Genomic DNA, 22601 nt, shown 5'->3' on the forward strand with positions numbered 1-22601 from the left:
GGATGCTGGGGTCAGAGCTTAAACATGATAATAAAAAGCCCCTGTCAAGGTCTCTGCATGGAGCTGATCCCAGGGTCCTAGTCAATCCCTTGAGTTATGAGGTAGGTGGCACCATCAGCTCCTCTCAGGAAGACAGAGACTCAAAGCAGATGAGCAGGCAGAACGAGGTTGGGTGAATCAACTGGAATCTTGATGAAATCTTGGTTCTTTGAATTCAGGTGACAGCACAAAATGCTGGAACCAGACATATAACACAAGTCTGTAGCCTTCTACATGGTCACATACATGAAAGTCACTGGATGGCAACTAGTCCTAGGGGCGACCTGCTGGGATACTTCAAACCAAGCCTGGTGCTGTCACTAGCACCCCTCTACCTTGCACCCCTCACTAGCTGTCTCAGTCAGGGTTTGTATTTCTGCACAAACATCATGACCAAGAAGCAAGTTGGGGAGAAAAGGGTTTATTCAGCTTACACTTCCACACTGCTGTTCATCACACAGAAAGACTTCTTCAGAAAGAAGTCAGATCTGGAAATCACACAGGGCAGGAAACAGGAGCTGATGCAGAGGCCATGGAGGGATGGTACTTACTGGCTTGCTTCCCCTGGCTTGCTCAGCCTGCTTTCTTATAGAACCTAAGACTACCAGCCCAAGGATGGCACCACCCACAATGGGCCCTCCCACCCTGGATCACTAATTGAGAAAATGCCTTACAGCTGGATCTCATGGAGGCATTTCCTCAAGGGAGTCTCCTTCCTCTGTGATAACTCCAGCTTGTGTCAAGTTGACACACAAAACCAGCCAGTACAATTGACCCCTTGTCAACCTGACACACAAACACATCACTATTTAACGTCAACCCTTACTTTCTTAATCATCCCCAAGATCTAAATAACTTAAAAGTCCCCATCTTTACAAATTCTTACATGTTAAAATTTCAATCCCTTTAAAATATCCAATCTCTTTTGAAATTCAAAGTCTCTTTACAGTTCAAAGTCTCTTAACTGTGGGCTCCACTAAAATATTTTCTTACTTCAAGAGGGAAAAATATCAGAGCACAATCACAATCAAAAGCAAAATTAAACTCTGTCCAACATGTGCAATCCACTCACAATCAATCTTCTGGGCTCCTCCAAGGGCTTGGGTCACTTCTCCAGCTCTGCCCTTTGTAGCACACACCTTGTCTTCTAGGCTCCAGCTGCCTGTACTCCACTGCTGCTGCTGTTCTTGGTGGTCATCTCATGGCACTGGCATCTCCAAAACACCGCTGTCTTCCTCTGCAACTAGGCTTCACCAATAGCCTCTCATAGGCTCTCTTCATGGTGCTAAGTCTCAACTCCTTTGCCTGACCCTTCAGTCCTGGGCCATCAATTGCAACTGAGGCTGCACCTTCACCAATGGCCTCTCCTGGTCTCTCACAGTGCCAAGCCTCGGCTGCTCTCCATGACCCCTTTCATGCCTTCAAAACCAGTACCATCTGGGTGACTCTTACACATTACCAAGTCCAGCTGCAGCGTGAGGTACAACCTTGGCCATCTCTGGAACATAGCTTCTTTGTGCCTTCAAAAAAAACACTTTCCAGAAGATTTTACCTCCCTCAATGATGCTGGTCTCTTCTTAATCACTGCTGACTTCTTAGCTCCAGCTCACCAGCATCAATCATTCCAGTAATGTAAAGGTTTCGATTTAGTAGTTCTGGTATCTTGTTAATCATAGCTGATTCTTCAGCCCCAGCTAACCAAAACCACAGAATCTTCACAACCAAAATAGCAGTGGACCTGATAAGAGTCTTTAATCTTCCCTCTGAAATTTCACAAACCAGGACTCCATTTGTTTGCACTGTTCTCAACATTATCTTTCAAGCTCCTACAGAACATCCCACAGATCTCTTAATACCCAAAGGCGCTTCTAGCCCAACGTTCCAAAGTCCTTCCTCAGTCCTCCTCAAAACATGGTCAGGTTGTCACCCCCACTATGCTAGTACCAACTTCTGCCTTAGTTAGGGTTTTACTGCTGTGAACAGACACCATGACCAAGGCAAGTCTCATAAAGGACAACATTTAATTGGGGCTGCCTTACAGGTTCAGAGGTTCAGTCCATTATCATCAAGGTGGGAACATGGCAGCATCCAGGCAGGCATGGTGCAGGAGGAGCTGAGAGTTCTACGCCCTCATCTGAAGGCTGCTAGCAGAAAACTGGCTTCCAGGCAGCTAGGATGAGGGCCTTAAGCCCAAACCCACAATGACACACCTACTCCAACAAGGCCACACCCTCTAATGGTGCACCAGCTCCAACAGGGCCACACCCTCCAATGGTGCCACTCCCTGACTGAGCATATACAAACCATCACACTAACCAAGGTGCCTCACAACCTGGACGGCCTCTTGGCCAACCCTTGTTTGTCTGACTACTGTAACCTGACTTCTCTGTTCTTACACTCCCCTTCCTCTCCACACTTCCAGAATCCTAATTTTGCTTCCTCTTTCTAGTGACTGTTCATGACACACATGGTCACTCAAGTCCCCCATCTACACAGCCTTCTCCACCAAGACATGCCTTTCCAGCTTTCTAGTGGGGTCACCCCCACTCTGAAGACTTGAGAAGAACTTTGCCTCATGTAAACTAACGCCCCCCCCCCCCCCAGCTGACTGGCCATGCATAAACCTCTGGACTCAGTGGTCCTCAAGCACCTTTTCTTGAAAACAGAGCACACAAAGAATGCCCACGTGCTAACAAGCAAGTGTCAGCTCAGGGCCAAACACCACAACAAAGGATGGACAGGGTAATGACACCCACACCACCTAACAGGGCTTACTGAGCACTGCAGAGCACAGTGGCTTGCTTCTGCAATCCCCCACCAGGCTTCCTGGACACTCGGAGCAGGGCTGAAACCTCCATATGTTGAGGGATTACCTTCTGGAGCCATGCTCAAGGCAGATGCCCTGCAGAGGACGGGCAATCTCCAGGTTCCTCCTCTCAAGAGCATGCTGTGATCTCATCTCAGAAGAGAATCTCTGTGGTGGCCCTAACACTGTAGAGTTCCCAAGCAACTCACTGAATCAGAAAAGTGTTTGATGCTCTGATTACAACTTGGGAAAGCTTTATTTCAAAATAAATGTGGAATAATGGATACCAAGCATCAGCTGAAGCCAGTGTTCACACTGTTTTTCTTTATCTCGTGTTACCACATCACAATAACCCAGACCAGGCCCACATCTCAGTAAAATCCAAACATAAAGTTCTCAATTTAGGAAAAGCAGATGTCCTTCTGAACAGATTAGCCAGTTGTGGTGGTGCCCACCTGTGAGCCAACACTCAGAAGATGGAGGCAGGGGATCAAGCCCAGACTACATAAAAATACCTGTCTTAAAACAAAAACCCTTATAGAGACCAAGAGTGGAAGGGGGTTGGGGGAGGGGACTGTGGCGACAGTGCTGTGTGTACCTAGGAAACGCCCACACGGGAATTTTACCTCACACGATTCACTGCCCACCGCTCCCTGTTTATTAAAGACAATGTACATGACTGACCTGGAACTTAACTATAGAGCCCAGACTGGCCTCAAACTAACAGAGATCCACCTGCCTCTGCCTCACAAATGCTGGAACTAAAGAAGAGCATTTTTTAAAATGAACAGTCTCCTTACTTGATGTAGGCCCAACTCCACCATGTACTCACAGCGCAGCTTAGGGCAAGTTTCTCATTTTTCTGGGTTTCAAAAACCAGGCAGGGGCTAGTAAGATGGCTCAGCAGGTAAGCAGACACAGTTGCCACCCAGCCTGACGAGGACACGAGGGTGAAAGGAGAGAACTGACTCTCACAGGTCGCACACTGACCTCCACATGTGCACTGCTGTGGGGTTTCAGTGGGGATTAATCAGCCTAACTACCTGGGAACTGCTCTATGCCGTCCTCAGTACACTGCAAGCATGACTGCAGCTACTGTCATCCATAACATATACCATAAGTTTTGCTTAAGATGGCTCCATTTACCTTTTCTATAAATATTATTTATATACAAATGAGTCATTCAGCGTTTCAAGTGTTCAAAGCTACCATTATACACCATGTATAGGCACAAGGCATAAACTAACATTTTAAAGGAAAAAATACAGAAATCAATAGTTGTTATTTCATTAATTTTCCTTGAAAATGTTCTCTACTACAAAATAAAGATTAAGGCAGCTAGAACAGTTTACATGACAGGTGCCCTTGAGAGGGGCTGGCACTTACCGATCCAGCATTCCAATCGAGCACAAGGTGTGGTCTTCACCACATCTGGAGGATCCACACCCACATTCAGGCACAGGACCAAGGCCACACTAACTGTCTTCATCTGGAAGCACAACAGAACAGTATTTCAACACAGACTGCAGAACATTTGACTCCTCCTGAGCTGCCCTACCCAGTCACTATCGCAGTATTGCTCCTGTACCCCAAGTTAGCCCATCTCTGAGGACAGGGCAGAGGGTTAAAAGCAACACATGCAGGAGCTTCCTTATAATGAATCTCCAGAAGGAAAATCAACTGATCAGAAGACAATTTACCTTGAAGCGCTCAGCACACGGTTCTCATCCACATAACAACTGTGAAGGGCAAGAGACTTAGTTCTTATTAGTGTGGCTGAATACTCCGTGGAACATACATACCGTGTTCACTCAGATTCACGCTACCCCTTGTTCACTGGTTTGTCTTTTTAACTACTTCTCACATTATCCATGTCACACCACTTCACTATGTTTCTCTCCACTTGTGATAGCTGTCTCGGTACCTTCAGCATTATATTTGTGCGGTTTTTTGTTTTTGTTTTGAGACGGGATCACTCTGTGTAGTCCTGGCTGTCCTAGAGCTCACAGAGATAGACCTGACTCTGACTCTGAGTGCTGGAATTAAAGACATACACCACCACACCTGGTATGTTCTGCTTTCTGAAAGAGCAGTATCACCTGATACACCTCCTCCACCTTACTTTTCCACCGATCCAACTCTAAGAAGCAGCCCCACCCAGCCAGCAAATCTTAGCCTGCACTCTTCATCCTCTCACAGACAGTGTGCAATCACTGTTCATGGGTGCTGAGGACACCTCGGAAAGCCTGAGATAAAGATCTTGACCCAAGTACAGTATGGCACATACCTGCAATCCCACCACTACAGTAGGGTTGAGAATTTGAGCCTGGGCTACAAAGTGAGACCCTGTCTTGGAAAAATACGTTGGGTGGGAGAGGGACGCATTCAAACAGAGCCCTCCTTATCCTCTACCACCCTAACGGCACCAGTACCCTACAATCAACAGATCCCAACCCACTATGCATCCTAGTTAAAATGTCTGCTAGGACGTGCACTCAAAACCACCAGCTGTCATTGGGCTCCATCACCCCTGCATGTATGCATAAGAACACATGGGCCAGCCTGCCTGGATGCAGGCTGCACATCAGAGCCATGCTTCCCATGTGGCGGCTGCCTGTGCTTTTAAGTCAAAGCTCAGCTCTTCAAGGGGCATAGCCACACTCTGTCACCTGACATCCTCCACCTCCAAGACCCTCTACCTAGAGCATCCCAATTCCTGCTGGGAACACACCATGAGCAGTCTCATCTACTCTCTTAACTGTGTCCTTGGGTCTCAGGGCCTCCCTGCTGTGCAGACAGGCACAGACCAGGTGAGTGATGAGCACAGTTCATCCTAGCATTAAACTTTTGTCCCACATTTAACCTGTTAGGTTATCATATTATTTTGACAAATGATACTAGATGAGAATTTTTACCCCTCAAAAACTAGTCACATGTTCCAATTCCATCCAATACTCTCCTTGACCTCACACATCTCCAGGACCCTTGAGTAGCAAAGTCTGCTAGGACGTAAATGATCCAGTGACCAGCACAGCACATTCCCCAGGGGCCAAGCTCATGGACCTTATCTTCATCCTGTAGGTCAGTCATTTGCTTACTGCTGTGACAAAACAGCTGCCACAGTCCATATAAGGAAGGTTTATTCTGGCTCACAGTTTGGAGGTGCAGGGCACCCTGCCAGCAGAAGCATGAAGCAGCTGGTCACACTGCACCCATCAAAATGCAAAGAGAAACAAACTCCGGCATCCAGCTTCCTCTCTCTTTATCCAGTCTAAGAAGCCAGTCCAGGGAATCGTGCTGCCCACAAAGGATGTGTCTTCACTCCTTAGTTAAGCATGTTAGGAAACATCTTCATAGACACAACCCATACAGGTGCGTTTCCACGGTGATTCTAAAGCCATTTAAGTTGACCATGAAGATTAACCATTGCACCTTGCACAATAAACGAAGGCCAGGTTTTCTTCAAATAATGTTACATAGCTAATTAATCCTCACCTGTTTTCCAAATAAATCACTTATTAACTTATTGTTTTATGTGTATAGGTGTTGCGCCTGCATGTATGCATGTATTGTATTACCTGTGTACAATGGCCAAGGAGGCAGAAAGGGACTAGATCCCCAAACCCTGGAGTTACAGGTAGTCATTAGCCACCACGTAAGTGCTGGGACTCTAACCTGAGTCCTCTGAAACAGCCAATGCTTTAATGACCAGTCCATCTCTCCAGCTCCTTGGTCACTTTTAAAATCCTACTGGACTGCCCTAATATTCTAATCAAACTTAACAAAAAGCAACATCTTCACATATGTTCCTCTCATAGACAGAACACAGCATCTCCCCATATGGCCAAGTCTCCTTTGACCTCTGTCAGTGACATATAAAGTGAACACTATGGTCTCCTTCCCCAGGAAGGCCCAAAATGTCATTAAGAGCATGCCTGTATTCTTCATGAACATCTGGAGGATATACTTACTGCCCCTGGCAACTTCATCTGACCACTTGCTCCTGTGTGTGTTTGTGTGTGTTGGGGAGAGGGTTACTTTGCTAAATCTGTAATTACATGGGCTTCCTGCTGGTTCTCCTGTGAGTGTGCAAACACCCTATCACACTGCCTATGCTCCATCCTCTCTCACAGACTATGCCTCCTTTCTCTATCAAGTCTTACTGTGCTGTACAAAACTTCTCAAATGATCTTCCTAAAGCAGCACAAAAGGACAGTGGTGGCCTCTTCCAGAGACAGCCATGCATTTCTAGAAAAGTGTCTGTTGTTCAGCACAGAATTTAAAGGTCTATGGGAAAAGGATGTTTCCACCCTTCTTCTCTCCCTACATGCTCACCTCCAAAAGCATCTTCCACAGAACTGTCCAGAATCATCTCGCTGTGAACCTGAAAACAAGCTCTTTACCCATTGTCAGAGGGAAAGGTGAAAATCAATCAGATAAAAAATAACTGCATTTTCTAGTTAGCTTCCCAATCTCTAAGTGACCACAGAGCTGGTCAATTTTTTGCATACTCAGCCTGAGGACTGTCTAAATGAGAGGTTTCATGCAAACATCTATGTCACCTTGCTTGAGTGAGTTTTAAGTCTCTTCCATTGGTATAACATAGAACCCACAACATCTCCATAAACTCTGGAACAAGATCTTAGATCAAGCTCTCAGTCACTTCCTGAAGAAATGTGGTTTTGCTCAGTCATCTTAGCCTTCTCTCTCCAGAGACACAGCAAACCATACAGTTCAGGCCTCTGATATAAAGAGTGATTCCATGTCTCAATGTTCCTTACTGAAAACCACCAGCAGTCAGAGAACAGTACATGGAAAATTCCAGATATAAACAGCCCACAAGTTCTAACTGCACTCTATCGAGAACTACTGCATCCTGTGCTTGGGGTTCATAGCCCCCATTAAGAGCTCTGCCTGGTCCTGCTGTGATGATGCCTGTGTTCAAGCAATGCTTGTCCATTTAGTAATGGTTCCAAAGCACAGGAAGAGCAAACTGCCAATCAGATAAGACAAAGAAAAGCCAAAGAGTGGCCCTCCCTTCCAAAGTTGAGGGCTGATGAGGTGACTCAACTAGCCAGGGTGCTTGCCAAGCCCAGGACCTGAGTTTGCTCCCCAGGGCCCACAATGCTGAAAGAAGAGAATCACCTCTGTCCAGTGCTAACCTCTACATTTGTGGCATGCCACACACATACACGTTCACACACAGGAAGGGGGCGGGTGCTGCGGAGGAGAGGCCCACCTTCACAGACGTTCACGACAGGGCTGCTCCGCTGTTCTGTCACTGCACTGTCGTCACACTTCCAGTGCCTCCTTTACACCGGCATCCATGACAGGTACTCGCAAGTAAGAAAGCAGTGCGAGCAAGGGCTCGGTGCTGTCCTAAGCTGCTGGCAGCCACTGGGGGCTCGTAGCATTCAATCTGACTTATTTATTTATTTATTGTAGTTCTTAGTAAATATGTTTTGAGTTCATTATAAAAAGAACAGAAAAAAACCTCAAGAGCTCAGTCAGTAAAGTATTTACTGGACAAGCACAAGGACCTAAGTTCATATCCCCAGCAACGGATAAAAGTCAGGCTAGTGGTTCGTGCCTATAACCCTAGCCCTGGGAGGGCCGAGGCAGGAGGATTCCTAGGCCCTAGAGTATACTGGCATCTCAGATAGCCATATTGAGGAATTCTCTGTCAATATTCATTTCTAGCCTCCACACACATAGTCTTATGTGTGAGTCCCTCAGACAAAAACATTTATAAAAACACAATATTTCCTCTTCAGTCCTGTGACACACCCTGCAGACTTGTCAACAGCGCACCTCTTGGTCTCCCTGAATATCACTCAAAACTCAGTTTCTCCTCTCCTGTCCTAGAAATGAGCAGCAGCAGGACTTGGCCTGGGTAGAAAGTGTGAACAGAGACACACAGGCTAGTATCCAGAAAATTTGCATATATGATGCATGCCTAACCAACACCCTGAATTATGCTTTTAATTTAAAAAAAGAAAACCTCAAATACACTAACACAAAAACTAAAAAAAATGGATTTTAGTCTAATGCCTAGCTCCTGATTTGGAAACAGAAAAACAGATTATTACAAAATATTCTTAAGCCAATCTAGTCTACAAATTTTAATCTAGTCTACAAATTTTCTAGCTAGTCTACAAATTTTAACCATGTTGGCATAAACCGTATAGATTCTCATGTTTAACTGTACCTAAAATGTCTTTTTGGTATTTTATTTCATTTATTTGGCAACCTTATTCTAAAAAATTCTAGAATAATTTTAGTAATACAATTATAGAAATGTTTTAATAAGGGCTATCAAGTTTAATGTACCAAAAACTGCAAAATATTACATAAAATAACCATTGTGGACATTAAAACACTTCTTCTGGAAAGAATATAATGAAAGATGGCACAATTATTTCTCCAGGGGTTAATTTTGAATTTGAAAGGAATGTCGATTTGAAATTCAGGGGAAATGATTCAAGCCTGTAATCTCAGCACTTGAGATGCTAGGGCAGGAGGCTAGCTGTAAGTTCAAGTCCAGCCTAGACTATGTAGTGCATTCCAGAACAGCTTAGACTACATAAAACTCTATCTCAAAAAAGACAAAAAATATCATTCAAGAAACTGTATAACTCAGGTGTGGTAAGTGCATGGCTTTAATCCCAGCACTCAGGAGGCAAAGACAGGAGGATCTCTATAAGTTCAAGGGCAGCCTGGTCTACATTGTGAGTTCCAGGACAGCCAAGACTACAGAGAGAGACCTTGTCATCCCCCACCCTCAAAATCAAAAAGAGAGAAGGAGGGAAACTGAATGGTGTTCAATAGCTCATCTCATCCATCAGCTTAATGTGTCCAGAACAGTGAGAGCAAGGTCAGCAAGCTCTTGGTGCCCAGGTTCTGAAGTGCTGCCTCAGAACCTGTCTCTCTGGGCCAGCCATCCTGGAGGTGTCCTTGGGATTGGATCACAATCAAAAGCTTAGAGGAAGCTTTAGATTCTAGCTGTGGAAAATGGGAGGTGCTAGATATGTTCTGAAGTTCAGAATTTTTCAAATATCAGAAATTTTGTCCCTGCACCATATCTTATGACACAGCAAGAGCACGTGAACATGTTCTGAGAGCACTAATGGTCACACAGTGAAATCACAGTAAATGACTTCAGCACAGACTTGCCTCCAAACAAAGACCTGTGTACAGTGAGCACCTCCATGGTGGCTGGAGCATACTCTGTTGCCATTCAAAGGATTCAGACAATACTACAAAGGTTTTGTCAATCTCTTCCTTTTTAGCTGATTGACAGAGCCACCTATTGTTTGGAAGGCATTGCTAATCCAGCAGCTCTGCCACGTTTGAATGAAACTTCCCGGTTGCCATGCCTAACATCTGGATGACCGCTGTGCAGATAAGAAACAAGGCATAAGCAAAGCTACCTGACCTGTGTGGTCTAGGCCTATGGTGAATGGTATTCATACATAAAAAGCTGAGTATATGGAGGCAAGGCAGAAAGCCAGCCTGAGGGGCAACACTGATGTCACAGAACACTGTCACCCACTTGTCTGAGGACAGAATCACCCACTCCCAAGAGTCCTCATTAGGATTCGGAACATAGGAATTCCTGAGCTGAGCTGAGGCAACACAGGTGCATAATTTATAAAGAAAGTCAGAAAGTAGAACACGCAGCAAAGAGAGGAGAAGGAAGGGGAAGGAGAAACCAGTACACCCCCAACTCCATCAAAAGACAGCAGAAAAGAGGCAAGCCACAGGGCCAGAAAGAAGCGCATCAAACTGAGTTTCCTCCCTAGCAGCAGCTAGGGTTTTCATAGTCTTCCATTCCTTCAGTGGGAATTACAAACAAAGGCAAGAAATTTACAAGTTTGATTTGCTACTGAGTCAGAATCCTAACTTAATTTTAAATGTGTGGTTTTTTTTTTAACTCTGTTCATATTACACTGATTTTAAAGCTACTTTCCACTGCTGTAAAACAGCTTACTAGAAAGCAAAAGGCAAAAGAGAGATTTACAACATCAAAGTTAGCCAGAGGCAAGCTCAGTGCTACCTCAAAGGGACACCAGAGCACAACACCCCAGAGACTACCGACTGAGTTTACTTCCAACACAAGAAATCTTAAGATATTTGCTTTCTAAGGATCAAAATAAAGAACTATATACAAAATAAGTTTTTAAAAAACCATAACTCAGTTTATTCTAGAGATTATAATTATTTAAACCTACTAAAGACTGTCCTTTTTAACACACACACACCTGAAAGCACAAGATCTCAAAAGCCGCTGTTTGGAAGGAAAACGTGGATGAGACCATTTTTCTTCTTTGTACCTGGCCCTTCATGAAATCTGCTGTCAAATTTCCAACTCTAACTACATTACTTCAAAAAAGGGATTAAAAAAAATACTTTCACCACAGTAACCAAAGGCTTTCTTCACAACTGCACATGTATGCACATACGATTGTTACTACTAGGAAGACACAGCAAATAGTTTGCTTGGCTGAAGCCTAGATTAGTAAACGTTATGCCTTTAGAGGTGGGGCCATCGCCTGAAAATGGCGGCCCTGTGACCCACTTAAGCAAAACTGTCTTTCATAAGCACCCATCAAAACAGGGATTGGTTCCAAGGTTACTCAGATTACTTTTCCTGATACAATGCTCACCCACGGTTTTAGAACTGCTAATAAATTAGAATTAGCAACACTATCCTTAGATAGTCACTCACCCAAGACGTGTGTTTCCCTCTCCCCATCATAATCCAATGGTATGCCATGCATGGTACACATTCACAAAAACAATATGAATCTCAAGTGGGCAAGGAGGCTGCTTCCATAGCAGCATCCTGGCTGGGCCAACAGAATTTAGATCAGCACTCCAAGGTCCTAGTACCCACAAACTGCAAGAAACCGGGCTTGCATATCATGGCAGGACAGATACTTTTAGAAGACAATTAGCATCAAAGATCAGCCAAGAATAGACTAGAGTGCAGCGAGGTTCAGCCAGCATGCTGTTCTATGGGATGCAGCTTGAAAATGACCTACCGTGGCCATACTTTTGGTTTTGACCAAGTGAACTTAGCAAGCGAAGGCCAAAGAGAAGGAAGGGGCGAAAGGAAGGGGGGGAGGGAAGAAAGAGGAGAGTGGAACATCAAATCAGGTGCTCAAAACATCCAATAGGAATCAACTCTAGTAGCCTCAGAGGCAGCCATTGGGGAGTTCCCCATCGAGAGAGTGTCCCAGGCAGATCAGTGTGTCTCCTTGGGTAAAGCTTCCAAGAATAAAAATCAAATAGCAGATAGGGGTGACATCATCAAACTGGGTTCTTAGTATGTCCACGAGAAACCAAATGGGGAATCTAGGCAGGGAGATGCAGTTCCTGGTGAGGATTCCTGTCTGTGCCGGACTTCCCTACCTGACTATCTCATCTGTGACTGGGTCCCTTCCCCTCCCAACATGGGTCAGGAATCAGGTTCTAAATCCACACCATCGGGACATGGGGAGTCGATATTCACTGGCTCTCCAGGTGCTGTAACTTCTAGGATTTCTCCTAAGGCCTGAGAAGCCAGTCCTTTCATGTATAGCCTCCTAGGAGTGGATTTTGCCACTGACATAAAACCACTGGCTTAGTGAATCTCAGTAAAACATTGTCAGAACAGCGCTCCACACCTGAGTCAATCAAAGGGCATTCCAAGTGAGAAACAACCACAGTGTAGGGCAAAGGTGGGAAGGGTTGTAAACAGGAGAGAGAAAGCAGCAGCAGGGCAATTCCTTTCACAGTCCTAGAGATACAGCTGACAGCACACATGAATATCCCTTGGGGATTATAGACCACTAAACCAAACATAGCAAACCATGGCACAGGATCAGGTCTGTGGCCCAGAACTGAACAAACACAGCTCCCTCAGCCAAAAATGGGACACTTGATCACGAAGGCACTTCCACAGCCTGCTCTTTCCTATGTGTTTCTTCTCAACATACTTACCAGTCTAAGAGCTAGTCCCAAAGCTAATCTCAAAGTGACCTTGTAGTACACAAACTGAAAGGCTGTATTTCATCCACACCTCAGCGCCACATCTGAATATAGCCATGCTTCACTTGCAAACACGGCTAGCAAGGACAACCAAGCATAAGAGCCAAACATTCCAGAAGGATCCACAAAAATAATTCATAAAGAAGTTTCCTGCCAGCTATGATGGTCCACACTTGCAATCCCAGCACCCAGAGGCTGAGGTAGGAAGGAGACTGCTATGCCAACGCCAAGGCTACATAACAAGACCCTGGCTTTGGAAGAAAAAAAGAAATCTATCTTCCCTAATCGGTAAATTTTTTTAGAAAAATTCAGTGTCTCAAAATCATCTGGAGATGTGTGTACTCATGGGGATGTAGAGGGCATGTGAGTGTGTAAGTATGTGTGCTCAAGTGCATGGGTCCACGGGAGCGTGTGTTTATGTGCCCAGATGGATGTGTGCACATGCATTTAGAGGCCAAAGGATAACCACAGGTGTTGGTGCTCAGAACAATTGCCTTCCCTCGACCTACGGCTCAACAATTAGGCTAGGATGGCTGGCCAGCAAGCCCCAGAGATCTGCCGGTCTCTACCTACCCAGTGCTAGGATTCTAATATAAACCCACATTACTACATTCAATTTTGTATCTAGATGCTAGAATCAAACTCAGGTCTCCCCTGCCCCAAATCTAGAGAGATCCAGATTGGTTATCTGTCTTCAAACAAACAACAAATCTCAGTAGCAATATTTTTCAGGAACATTTCAACACAAATAGGGCAGGGTGTGTGAAACACTGAAGACTAGCTGCTGGCCTCTTCAGGGTGGCCAATGCTGTTCCTACAGAGTAGCTCACACATGCCTTGTTCAGACCGCAACCTGCCTTCTGAGGACAATCTGAGGTGATCACCTCCTCAGCTCTGGAATATCCCTCAGGCCTTGCCTGTCTTTGGATCTCACTGTCTGAGATCCTTGCTGACAGAAGGATTTGAACTTTTCAGGAAGGTGGTGATAGAGCCTCACCTATTACAGTAGTGTCTTTGGAAAAAGCCTCCAAAACAAAGGACAGAGCTGACAGTTCTTCCACAGCTCAGGGTAGGAAGTCCTTTAGCATGGCCTTCCCAAGCACAGAAGTGACCACTGAGGAGGACATGTCACATGTCACCTCATCCAGGTCATATGTCCAGCAGCAAACATCCTGACACTGCTTCAGGGCTGGCCTCAGAGCCACAGCAGCTCCTTGTCACGTAAACAAAATGACTTCTGTAATGCGACACAATCTTCATCTCAACTCTCGGGAGACAGAGGCAGGAGGGTCTCTTTGAGTTTGAGGACAGCGTGAGATACACAGGGGGCAAATGCCTCAGGGCACATGTGGAAGTCAGAGTCTGTTCCACCCTTCCTGTCTTTATGTGTTCTGGATACTAAACTCAAGTCTCTTATGAGGCCTTTACCCACTGAGCCATCTGGCCAGGCTCTTTATTTTTTAACTGACACACAAAGAAAAATTTCACATACTAGGCATTGCAGACACTGCAGTCCCTGTAACCTCTTGTTGGCAGCCATGGTCAACCCCACTGTGTTTCCTTTTGTGTGCCCCAGCTATCCTGGTTCTGTAGACCAGGCTGGCCTTGAACTCACCTTCCTCTGCCTCCTCGAGGCTGGGGTCAAAGGCATGTGCCACCTCTCTCCAGTTGCCATCGTGCTCTTTACCGTGGCTGATGGTGAACCCCTGGCTGTTTGCACACAAAGTTCCAAAGGCAACACAAAACTTTGATGCTCTGAGCACTGAAAGGAAGGGATCTGGGTATAATAGTTCCTCTTTTCACAGAATTATTCCATGATTCCCATGACAGGGAGATGACTTCACACACAATAATGATGGCACGGGTGGCAAGTCCATCTACAGAGAGAAATCTTAGAATGAAACCTTTATCCTGGAATCTAGTCCATGACAGATGCTGGACAGAACACCAATAGTTCCCAGTTTTCATTTGCATGTTAAAAGTGGCTAGATGGCACTGTGGTCTCTGGGAAGGTGAAAGGTATTGTGAATACCATAGACCCCTATAAGACCACCGTGACAACTCTAATGCTTGTGACTTGCAACTTGAGAAGTTACGACATCAGTTGATGCTGCCTGATGCTGCTGTCCATTCCCTGCAAGAAGCTAAGATTTACAAAAGATGCCAAGTGCCAAGCTGTTTGCAGTCTTTCACTAGAGCAATGAGCCTCCAGCATACACACTGAGAGCTCAGCACTGAGGACCTGAGAGTCTCCAGCCACTAACACTTAGAAGCAACCGGCCTCTAGCTCTCGGGGCTTGGAGCTGTAACCCACTGGGTCTCTGAATCCAGCCCTAGGTTGTAGAGCACTCAGGGACCTGGGACTGCTGCCAATGAAAGAGCTCACCCACACTCATGATTTCTACCTGGGTAGAACAAAAAGAATCCATGTGGCTAACTGCTAACAAGCACCTGGGTTAACCACCCATGGCCCAAACCACAACAAACAAGAAGTATTCTGGATCTCCTGGCAGAAATGTCCAAGGTGCCATGATGCCCCAAAAAAGGTTCAGAACGTACCTGGCCTAATAGAACTGAAGAACAGTTAGCAAGGAAAAATGGCCTTTGAGTATAGACAGAATGCACAGGCATGTACGCACACACGTGAGCACTCACACACATTTCTTCCTTCAAATTTCTATTCCCATAGTGCATTACATGGTTGACAAGCAATTTTCAAATAAGCTTCAATTAAAAGTTCAGAAAAGCACTGACACTTCACTTTCTCTGTAGTAATGTGCAGCTTCGAGGCAAAGTCGAATCACTGCTCCAGCGTGGATGTTGGCTGTCCCTCATGGGGACGTGTGGAAGACTTGTTTTTAAGAAGTGGTACGGGGTACTGTGATTCTATAGAACCTGCTGTCACTGGGGATGTCTCTCCTCCTTCTGGCACATGAGTGAGTAGATGCTGTATGCCTTGCCACGGTCGTGTTAACCGAGGCTCAAGGCAACAGGACCACTCAACCTTTACTGGGTTCTCTAGAAGTGTGACCACAAAACCATCACTCTGGATATTTTATTAGTGACACAAGGCTGACTGACACAGTCACAAAGACAAGCTACAATCAGAATGGCTTCTGTCGCCTCAGCACTAAGCTGAGCACTGAGCACTGGCTCAGCAGAAGGCAACTCTCTGGTAGGTTACTGACTCTCCTGTTATAGTGAGAAAACTGGCAAACTAGGATCCTTGGCCCTTCAAAACAGGCTTCACCACCCTAAAATAAGTGCCTTCAGACAGAGCCTATTTAAAGGAAATAGAGCGTAGAGAAACAAGACAAATAGAATCACCAGCAAACTACTTGCAAAACAAGGCAAATCCAGCCTAGAACCTCCACCAGGAGATAAAAAGCTCGTTCTCTCTCTCTCTCTCTCTCTCTCTCTCTCTCTCTCTCTCTCTCTCTCTCTCTGTGTGTGTGTGGGGGGGGATTTTACATTCAGGTCATGAGGCTTGGTAACAAGCATTTACTTCTGAGCCATCTCATCACTAACACACACACACTTTCTTGATTTAGGGGAAAAAATGAAAAATACATAAAATTAAGAAATTTTTGCTTACAATAAAACATTACTTAGGAGGCAGAGGCAGGAGGATCTCTGTAAGTTCCACGACAGCCTGGTCTACAGAGTGAGCTCCAGGACTGCCAGAGCTACACAGAGAAACCCTGTCTCAAAAAATAAAACAAAACAATGATGATGATGGCAAGGACAACAACAACGACAATGACAATGTATAAGTCACACTCTCAGCACAGGCGGGAAGTGTGAGCAGAGCACAGATACGAAAAGGCTGCAGAAATACGTTCAAGTGCTAGGTGTAACACTGACATCAGGCCAGGAGGACACGCCCTCTCGGGAGCTGCATGAAAATGTGTGCAAAGAATCAGGGTGTTGACCTACTCACTTCTTAAATACCTCAAAACAAACACAAGCAAAAGAGCAAGCTGAATACAACAGAAGAATAGCTATGGGCTCTGGGGCAAGTAGAACAGTTTACTGTCCCTAGCTTTCAATTCTACTTGGCCGAAAATCTTTCACAATGAAGGCTGGGAATGGAAAGCCCTCTACCTTGGCACAAACAAAATTAATCACAAAGATCCAAGAAAGACTGCAACCTATTGCCTCTAGTTCCCAGGTAAGAAAAAGTGTATTTGTTTCCAAAAAGTTCTAAAACTGTTGCACTCAGCAGACCTCAGGGCAGCAGGAAAGTCTCCTAGAGCTGGATCTCCAAGTCAGCACTGCTTCCTGCCACTCTTGATAAAGTGTCCGCCAGTGCAATGCTGCCTACAGTTGGGGAACTTTCTGAGCTATGTTTGCGCCCTTCCTTTCAAGAGAGTAAATCCAACAAACTAATGGGAATCTCTTTAATGTGTTTGTCCTTCAGCAGAGCTGAAGGTCACATAGCCATCTTTCCAACCTGTCCTCTGAATCCTCTGGGTGGGGACAGCCCATGGGGACCATCAGCCTCTGCAGAGTCATACCAGATACCCACACAATGACCCAGGGAATGAGGCTCCTCTGGAATCCAAGCGGTCCCTGGCCTGTCACTAGGGGTGGGCAGCACTCTGCCTCCTCATCTCTTAACGACCAATCAAGCATACCAGTCCCTGAGCCCTTCCTTTCCACAATAGTAGACTTGCCTTCTTGAGCAAGCTGTGGTAACTGGGAATGCCACATGGTATGTGGGCAAGACTTGCAGGGACTTTCTGTCATCACACTGGGGATCAAGCTTTTGCTACACACTCATCAGGACATACAAGTAAGTGTTTCACCTTTTGCTCATCTGAGTGTGTGACAAAGGTAGGTAACAACAGGTGAGAGGCAAGGGGAAGGAGGAGGAAACAGTAAGCAAATGAGGAAAGAAAGGCGACCTCAGGAACACTGGTCCTCAAGTCCTCAGTAGGAAGCCTGGCCTTCCAGAACCTGACACCCAGCCTGGGACCCTCCCACTGCCCACAGGGAGGCTGAAGCCCTGTTGGAAGGTGCCCTCTCAGGACTGTGCAGGTACAGCCACGGAACAAGCTCTGAATCTACAGCCAAGGTTAACAATTTCTAAGTGTCAGCTTTAAGGTGTCACTTAATTTTTTACTTTCTGTTTCTCAAGACTGTTTTGGGGTGTTGTTGTTGTTGTTGCGACAACAATGATGATCTGGCCGTCCCTGTCCTGGAGCTAGCTCTATAGACCAGGCTGTCCTTGAACTTGCCTCTGCCTCGAGTGCTGGGATTAAAGAAATGTGCCACCACTGCCTGGCTTAGTTTTGTTTTTAAAAGTCTATTATTGCATATAGCCTTTAATATATCTTTAAAAGAAACAGAAACTTAATTATCTTCCTTACATATAAAATGCCTGTGATAGTTTTTAATCCTCAACTTGCCACAGCCTAGAATCACCTAAAAAAGCATCAAATGAAAAAAATGTCTAGATCTGGTTGGACGGTGTTGATTATTAACTGATATAGAAAGACCCAGGCCATTGTGGCCTGACCATTCCCTAGTCAGAGAGGTCCTGAGCCACCACAGAGAAGAAGAAGCTAGATGCAAGCACGGAGCGACCTGTTTACTCTGTGTGACTGTGCTGTGCTGTGATGGCACTAGGTTCTCGCTCGCGCTGGCTTCCTCCAGTGACGGGTGAGGAATGCGGGACTGTGAGCTAGAATGAGCTGCTCTGATCAAGGTGTTTTACTACTGCAGCAGACCTAGAACGCCTCTACTAGATAGATTTTCTCTCTGAGTGAAACACAAACATAGGCCAGATAAGACCAGATAAAAAGCAGATAAATGCAGGCTTTGTTTATTAGGCACTGCTGCCAGGCAGGCTAGGGTAGGAAGGTTTTATAGACCTTAGGCAGGGGTGACCTGTCAGCCAGGCACTTGCTATTCACAGCTATGGTCAGAAGCTAACCCATGGGAAGGCACTTAGGCAAACTGGTCATGTCAGACAATTGCATCTGTGCTTGCAGAACTGGGCTTTTGGCGCCAATCCTTTGTTTAGAGTTTTCTCGGTGAGGAAGGAGTTGGGGGAAGGAGGACAGATGGGGTTTTACAGATTGTGCAGGGGCGAGGAGCGGGGTCCAGCCAAGCAACCTCCTTAAACAGATCCACATGGACTGCTTGCTCACGCTTTGCTGCTTCACTGGATGGCTTCACAGAACTTCATGGCTTGGCCTCTCCCTCACTTGTCACAGGCCCTCTGTACTCATGTATCCTGCTGACAACTCCCAAACAAGAACAAGTTCCTTGCCTTCATGCTGCCTGAGACACTGTTCACCATCTGCCTCACTGCTTCCTGAAACCTGAACCAAGCCCAGGCACCTTCCCATGGCCTATTCTTCCAATGAAAGGATGCTACCAGAAGCTTTGACATAAAGTGTGACCCACCTGGACTCCATGAGACTCATGTGCTGATTAAAACCCACTCTCCAGAGACTGACCCACACAGGCACAGAAGAGCAACAACACTGTCTCCAGGAGGGCTGCAACACAAATCGGAAAAGCCTTGGGGAATCCCCCCCCACACACACACACACACCTTGGCAAAGAAGAAAGAGTTACTGTGCTAGGCAGGACATCCTGCACTGTGCCCACATCTCAGGATGTGTGACACCCACTTTGATGGCAAGAATGGAAGCAATGACTCTAGCACCTCACCTATTCTTATAACATCTGTAACTGTTCTAGAACTGCAGGATGAGAAAGAAACTAAAGCCAAAGATACAACTGTGTTCCCTAGACTGGTCAGAAATGATGGAATAAAATAAAACTACATCTCTACCTCATCCTGCAGGTCCACCCAAGATCCCACTGTGAGAATCAATTTTACTCTCTTCAGAACAGCTTCATAACCTCAAGATCCAAAGCAATGAGAATACACAGGGGAGATGCTGAAACGTGAAATACGAAACACTAAAGTAGCACCTGGGACACAGCGGTGACAAAGTTGCCTGCAAAGTTGACTGAAGCGTCAAGTGTTTATACAAGACCAAGACAAACACACTTAAGATAAAGTGCATTTATATATCACCAGCTTACTGTTTATATTCACCAGCTTACTATGATCCATATCTTAAGAGGAAGAAAAAGAAAAAAAAAAACAAAAACAAAAGACAAAATCCATAGGGAAAACAACAAAATACAAACAGGTGATCCCCAGAGGAAAGCCCAGGTGGGCAGCATACACAAGGCTTCCTGCAAGACCTCATTCAGATCAAGGGGCAGGAAGAGCTTTCCAGTGCAGCCTCAGGGACCGGCAGGTGTGGGGGAGCCCAAGTGCTGGAGCTTCCTGACAAGGAGCACAAACCAGCACTACCACTGCCTCGGGTAGAATTCAGTCAGCAGCAGTGTGGCCCAGAACAGCCCACACTGCACAGCTCCATTCCAGGAAAGGCAGCCACACACTGAGAGCCAATCTGCAAAGGTGCAGCGCTCAGTGCAATGGTTCCTGGGAAAATACACGTGCACCAGCAGGCCAGGCCACTGCTTCTGGGCATTCATAACAAGGAAATGAAAACTAACATTCAGAGAAAAAAAGTACATACGTGTTCACAGCAGGTTTATTCATGACAGAAGCAATCCAGATGTCCTTAAGTGAATAAGCAGTTATACAATGGCAGTTCATCTACACCACAGACAACACTTGGCAATAACAGGGACAAATGATGGGCAATGTGGATGACTCTCTAGGGCATTCAGGAGTGAAAATGCCAGCTGTAAAAAGGGAGATGCTGCAGGACATTCTTGAAACGACCAAGGATTTGTGCCTGCCCAGCTGAGAAGTGTGTGCAACTGAGAACAAAGAGGGGCTGTGGAGTGGAATGCCAACATCTGTGTCAAGAACTGGGCTGTGACTATGGGAAAGCTTTGGCATAAGGCTTTGAGACATCTCATTGTATAGTTCACATTGGCCTGAAGTCACATCTTCCTGCCTCAGCCTCATCCATGCTGAGAGAACACCCAGTGCCACCACAGCTGCTGACACACGAGTTTCCCAGTCGAGGAAACGGGAAGAAGGGTGCATAGGGTTTCTACTATTCATCAAACTGTATGGCTTGCTAGCCACTTTAAAATAAAAGGCTTAATTTAAAATAGAGAAGTGGTTGATCTTTCCTATTTGCATAGTTGTAAACTGAAGCTTGATCAGTGACTAAGGCTGTGCCCAGTGACAATTGTAAGCAGTGACAATTCCTAACTCCAGAGCTTCTGGCAGCATCAGTGAAATATGGACCAAACTACACGACCGTGGACACATTAACCACTGTCAGTAAAACTTCACTCACTTCTTTTAAAGCCACTAGGCCAGGTATGGGAGATTATAATGCCAGCACTGGAAGGACTATGGCAGAATGGTCAGAAATTTAGTTTATGTTAAAAGACTCCTTTAAAAAAAAATAATAAAGACCACCCTGCTCAATTGGTGTTTTGCTTGGCACCCATCCAAGACTGGACCATAACAGGAACAGATTAGGAGACTTGAGAACTCACAAAGAGCCAATTTAACACATCTGTGTGACTATATCCCTAACCTAATGGTGACATTTCTGTTGCAGTGGGCAACACACAGTCAGGCATCAAGAATCTGTCCAATCCCACAGGCTTTTATTCTGGAACCACAAAACAGTGTCATTAGCAACCCAGCTCCTGGGGCAATTTTCTGCATCTTTGCCTCTTCCATTCAAAGACTAGCTCATTATTTTGTTTAATGACTATTATCTAAATTTATGAAGACTGAGAAAATTACTTTAACCACTTTTGTAATGCAAATATATTTTATAGGTTCTTAATATTTAATTACAATTCAATGGTGCTCTCACTGAAGCAACTGCCAAGGCAGCATTTAGTGTCTACACAGAGCATCAGCTCGGGAAGTTTGGTCCTAGCTCATTACTTCATACAAAATTCTAAAGAATTCTAAAGTCTTTTCTGGCCCAATATATCTGCTACTTCTCTTAGCGAGCACATGTCCATGCAAGCTAGTGCGACTGTCTGATGAGGTGACACACATTTGCTGGCTCTTCTGTGCCTTAGAATGAGACAGCAATGCACATGGAAGTCAGTCAGGCGCTACCCGGAGCCTACATGAACCACGCACCTGCAGGTGCAATGGCTTCTGGAAAGTTCACCTCCCCATTAGGAAGGTTGGCTCACCAAGTCCCAACTACAAACAACATAGACCCCTTCCTGCCTTTTGGAGCCTAGAGTTCTGGTGCATGCCAGGCAGAGGTGTACCCGTGACAAGCACCCAGCTACATCCATAAGGAACGTTTTAGGGTGACCCCGCTTCATGTGTGTCATCCCAACGTACTGCTGGGGAAGCAGAGCCATCATAGATGACTACACAGGAAGAGCACCCTTGAAGTTCATGGCTGACTTGTTGCAGACCTCACCACATACACCTGGTCCCCTGGCTGGTCTTACCCAACATCCCATCACTAACTGTAAGCCAGCCCACTGTGTCTTTAGGGAATCATTAAATCGAGGAATAAAGGGCTGAGAGGTTCTGGAGACTTGGATTCAGCACCATAATTGTACAACAAATAATAGTCAACTTTCTTACCATCATTCCTAAAACTCTTCAAAAGAGGCATCGACCCCAGCAATTACCAGCTTCCCACTTAGTGCACGTTAACACTTGATTACAAAGCACAGCTGCCGCTAGATCTGACACTCTGGGTAATGCACAGCTGTAGGATCA

At 45.6% G+C, this 22601-nt stretch overlaps 1 protein-coding gene across 2 annotated transcripts in view; it reads right to left on the minus strand.

Annotated features, from left to right (window-relative positions):
• Nucleotides 1-22601, minus strand: part of Rptor (regulatory associated protein of MTOR complex 1) — a 297297-nt gene that overhangs the window by 234490 nt on the left and 40206 nt on the right. For both annotated transcript variants that reach the window (XM_034505602.2, XM_034505601.2), the window contains exon 2: nt 4232-4334. In XM_034505602.2, coding sequence (XP_034361493.1) covers nt 4232-4334 — 103 coding nt within the window. The remainder of the gene's footprint in view (nt 1-4231; nt 4335-22601) is intronic.

This window comes from Arvicanthis niloticus, chromosome 6, assembly GCF_011762505.2.
Source record: "Arvicanthis niloticus isolate mArvNil1 chromosome 6, mArvNil1.pat.X, whole genome shotgun sequence".
NCBI classification, from domain to species: domain Eukaryota; kingdom Metazoa; phylum Chordata; class Mammalia; order Rodentia; family Muridae; genus Arvicanthis; species Arvicanthis niloticus.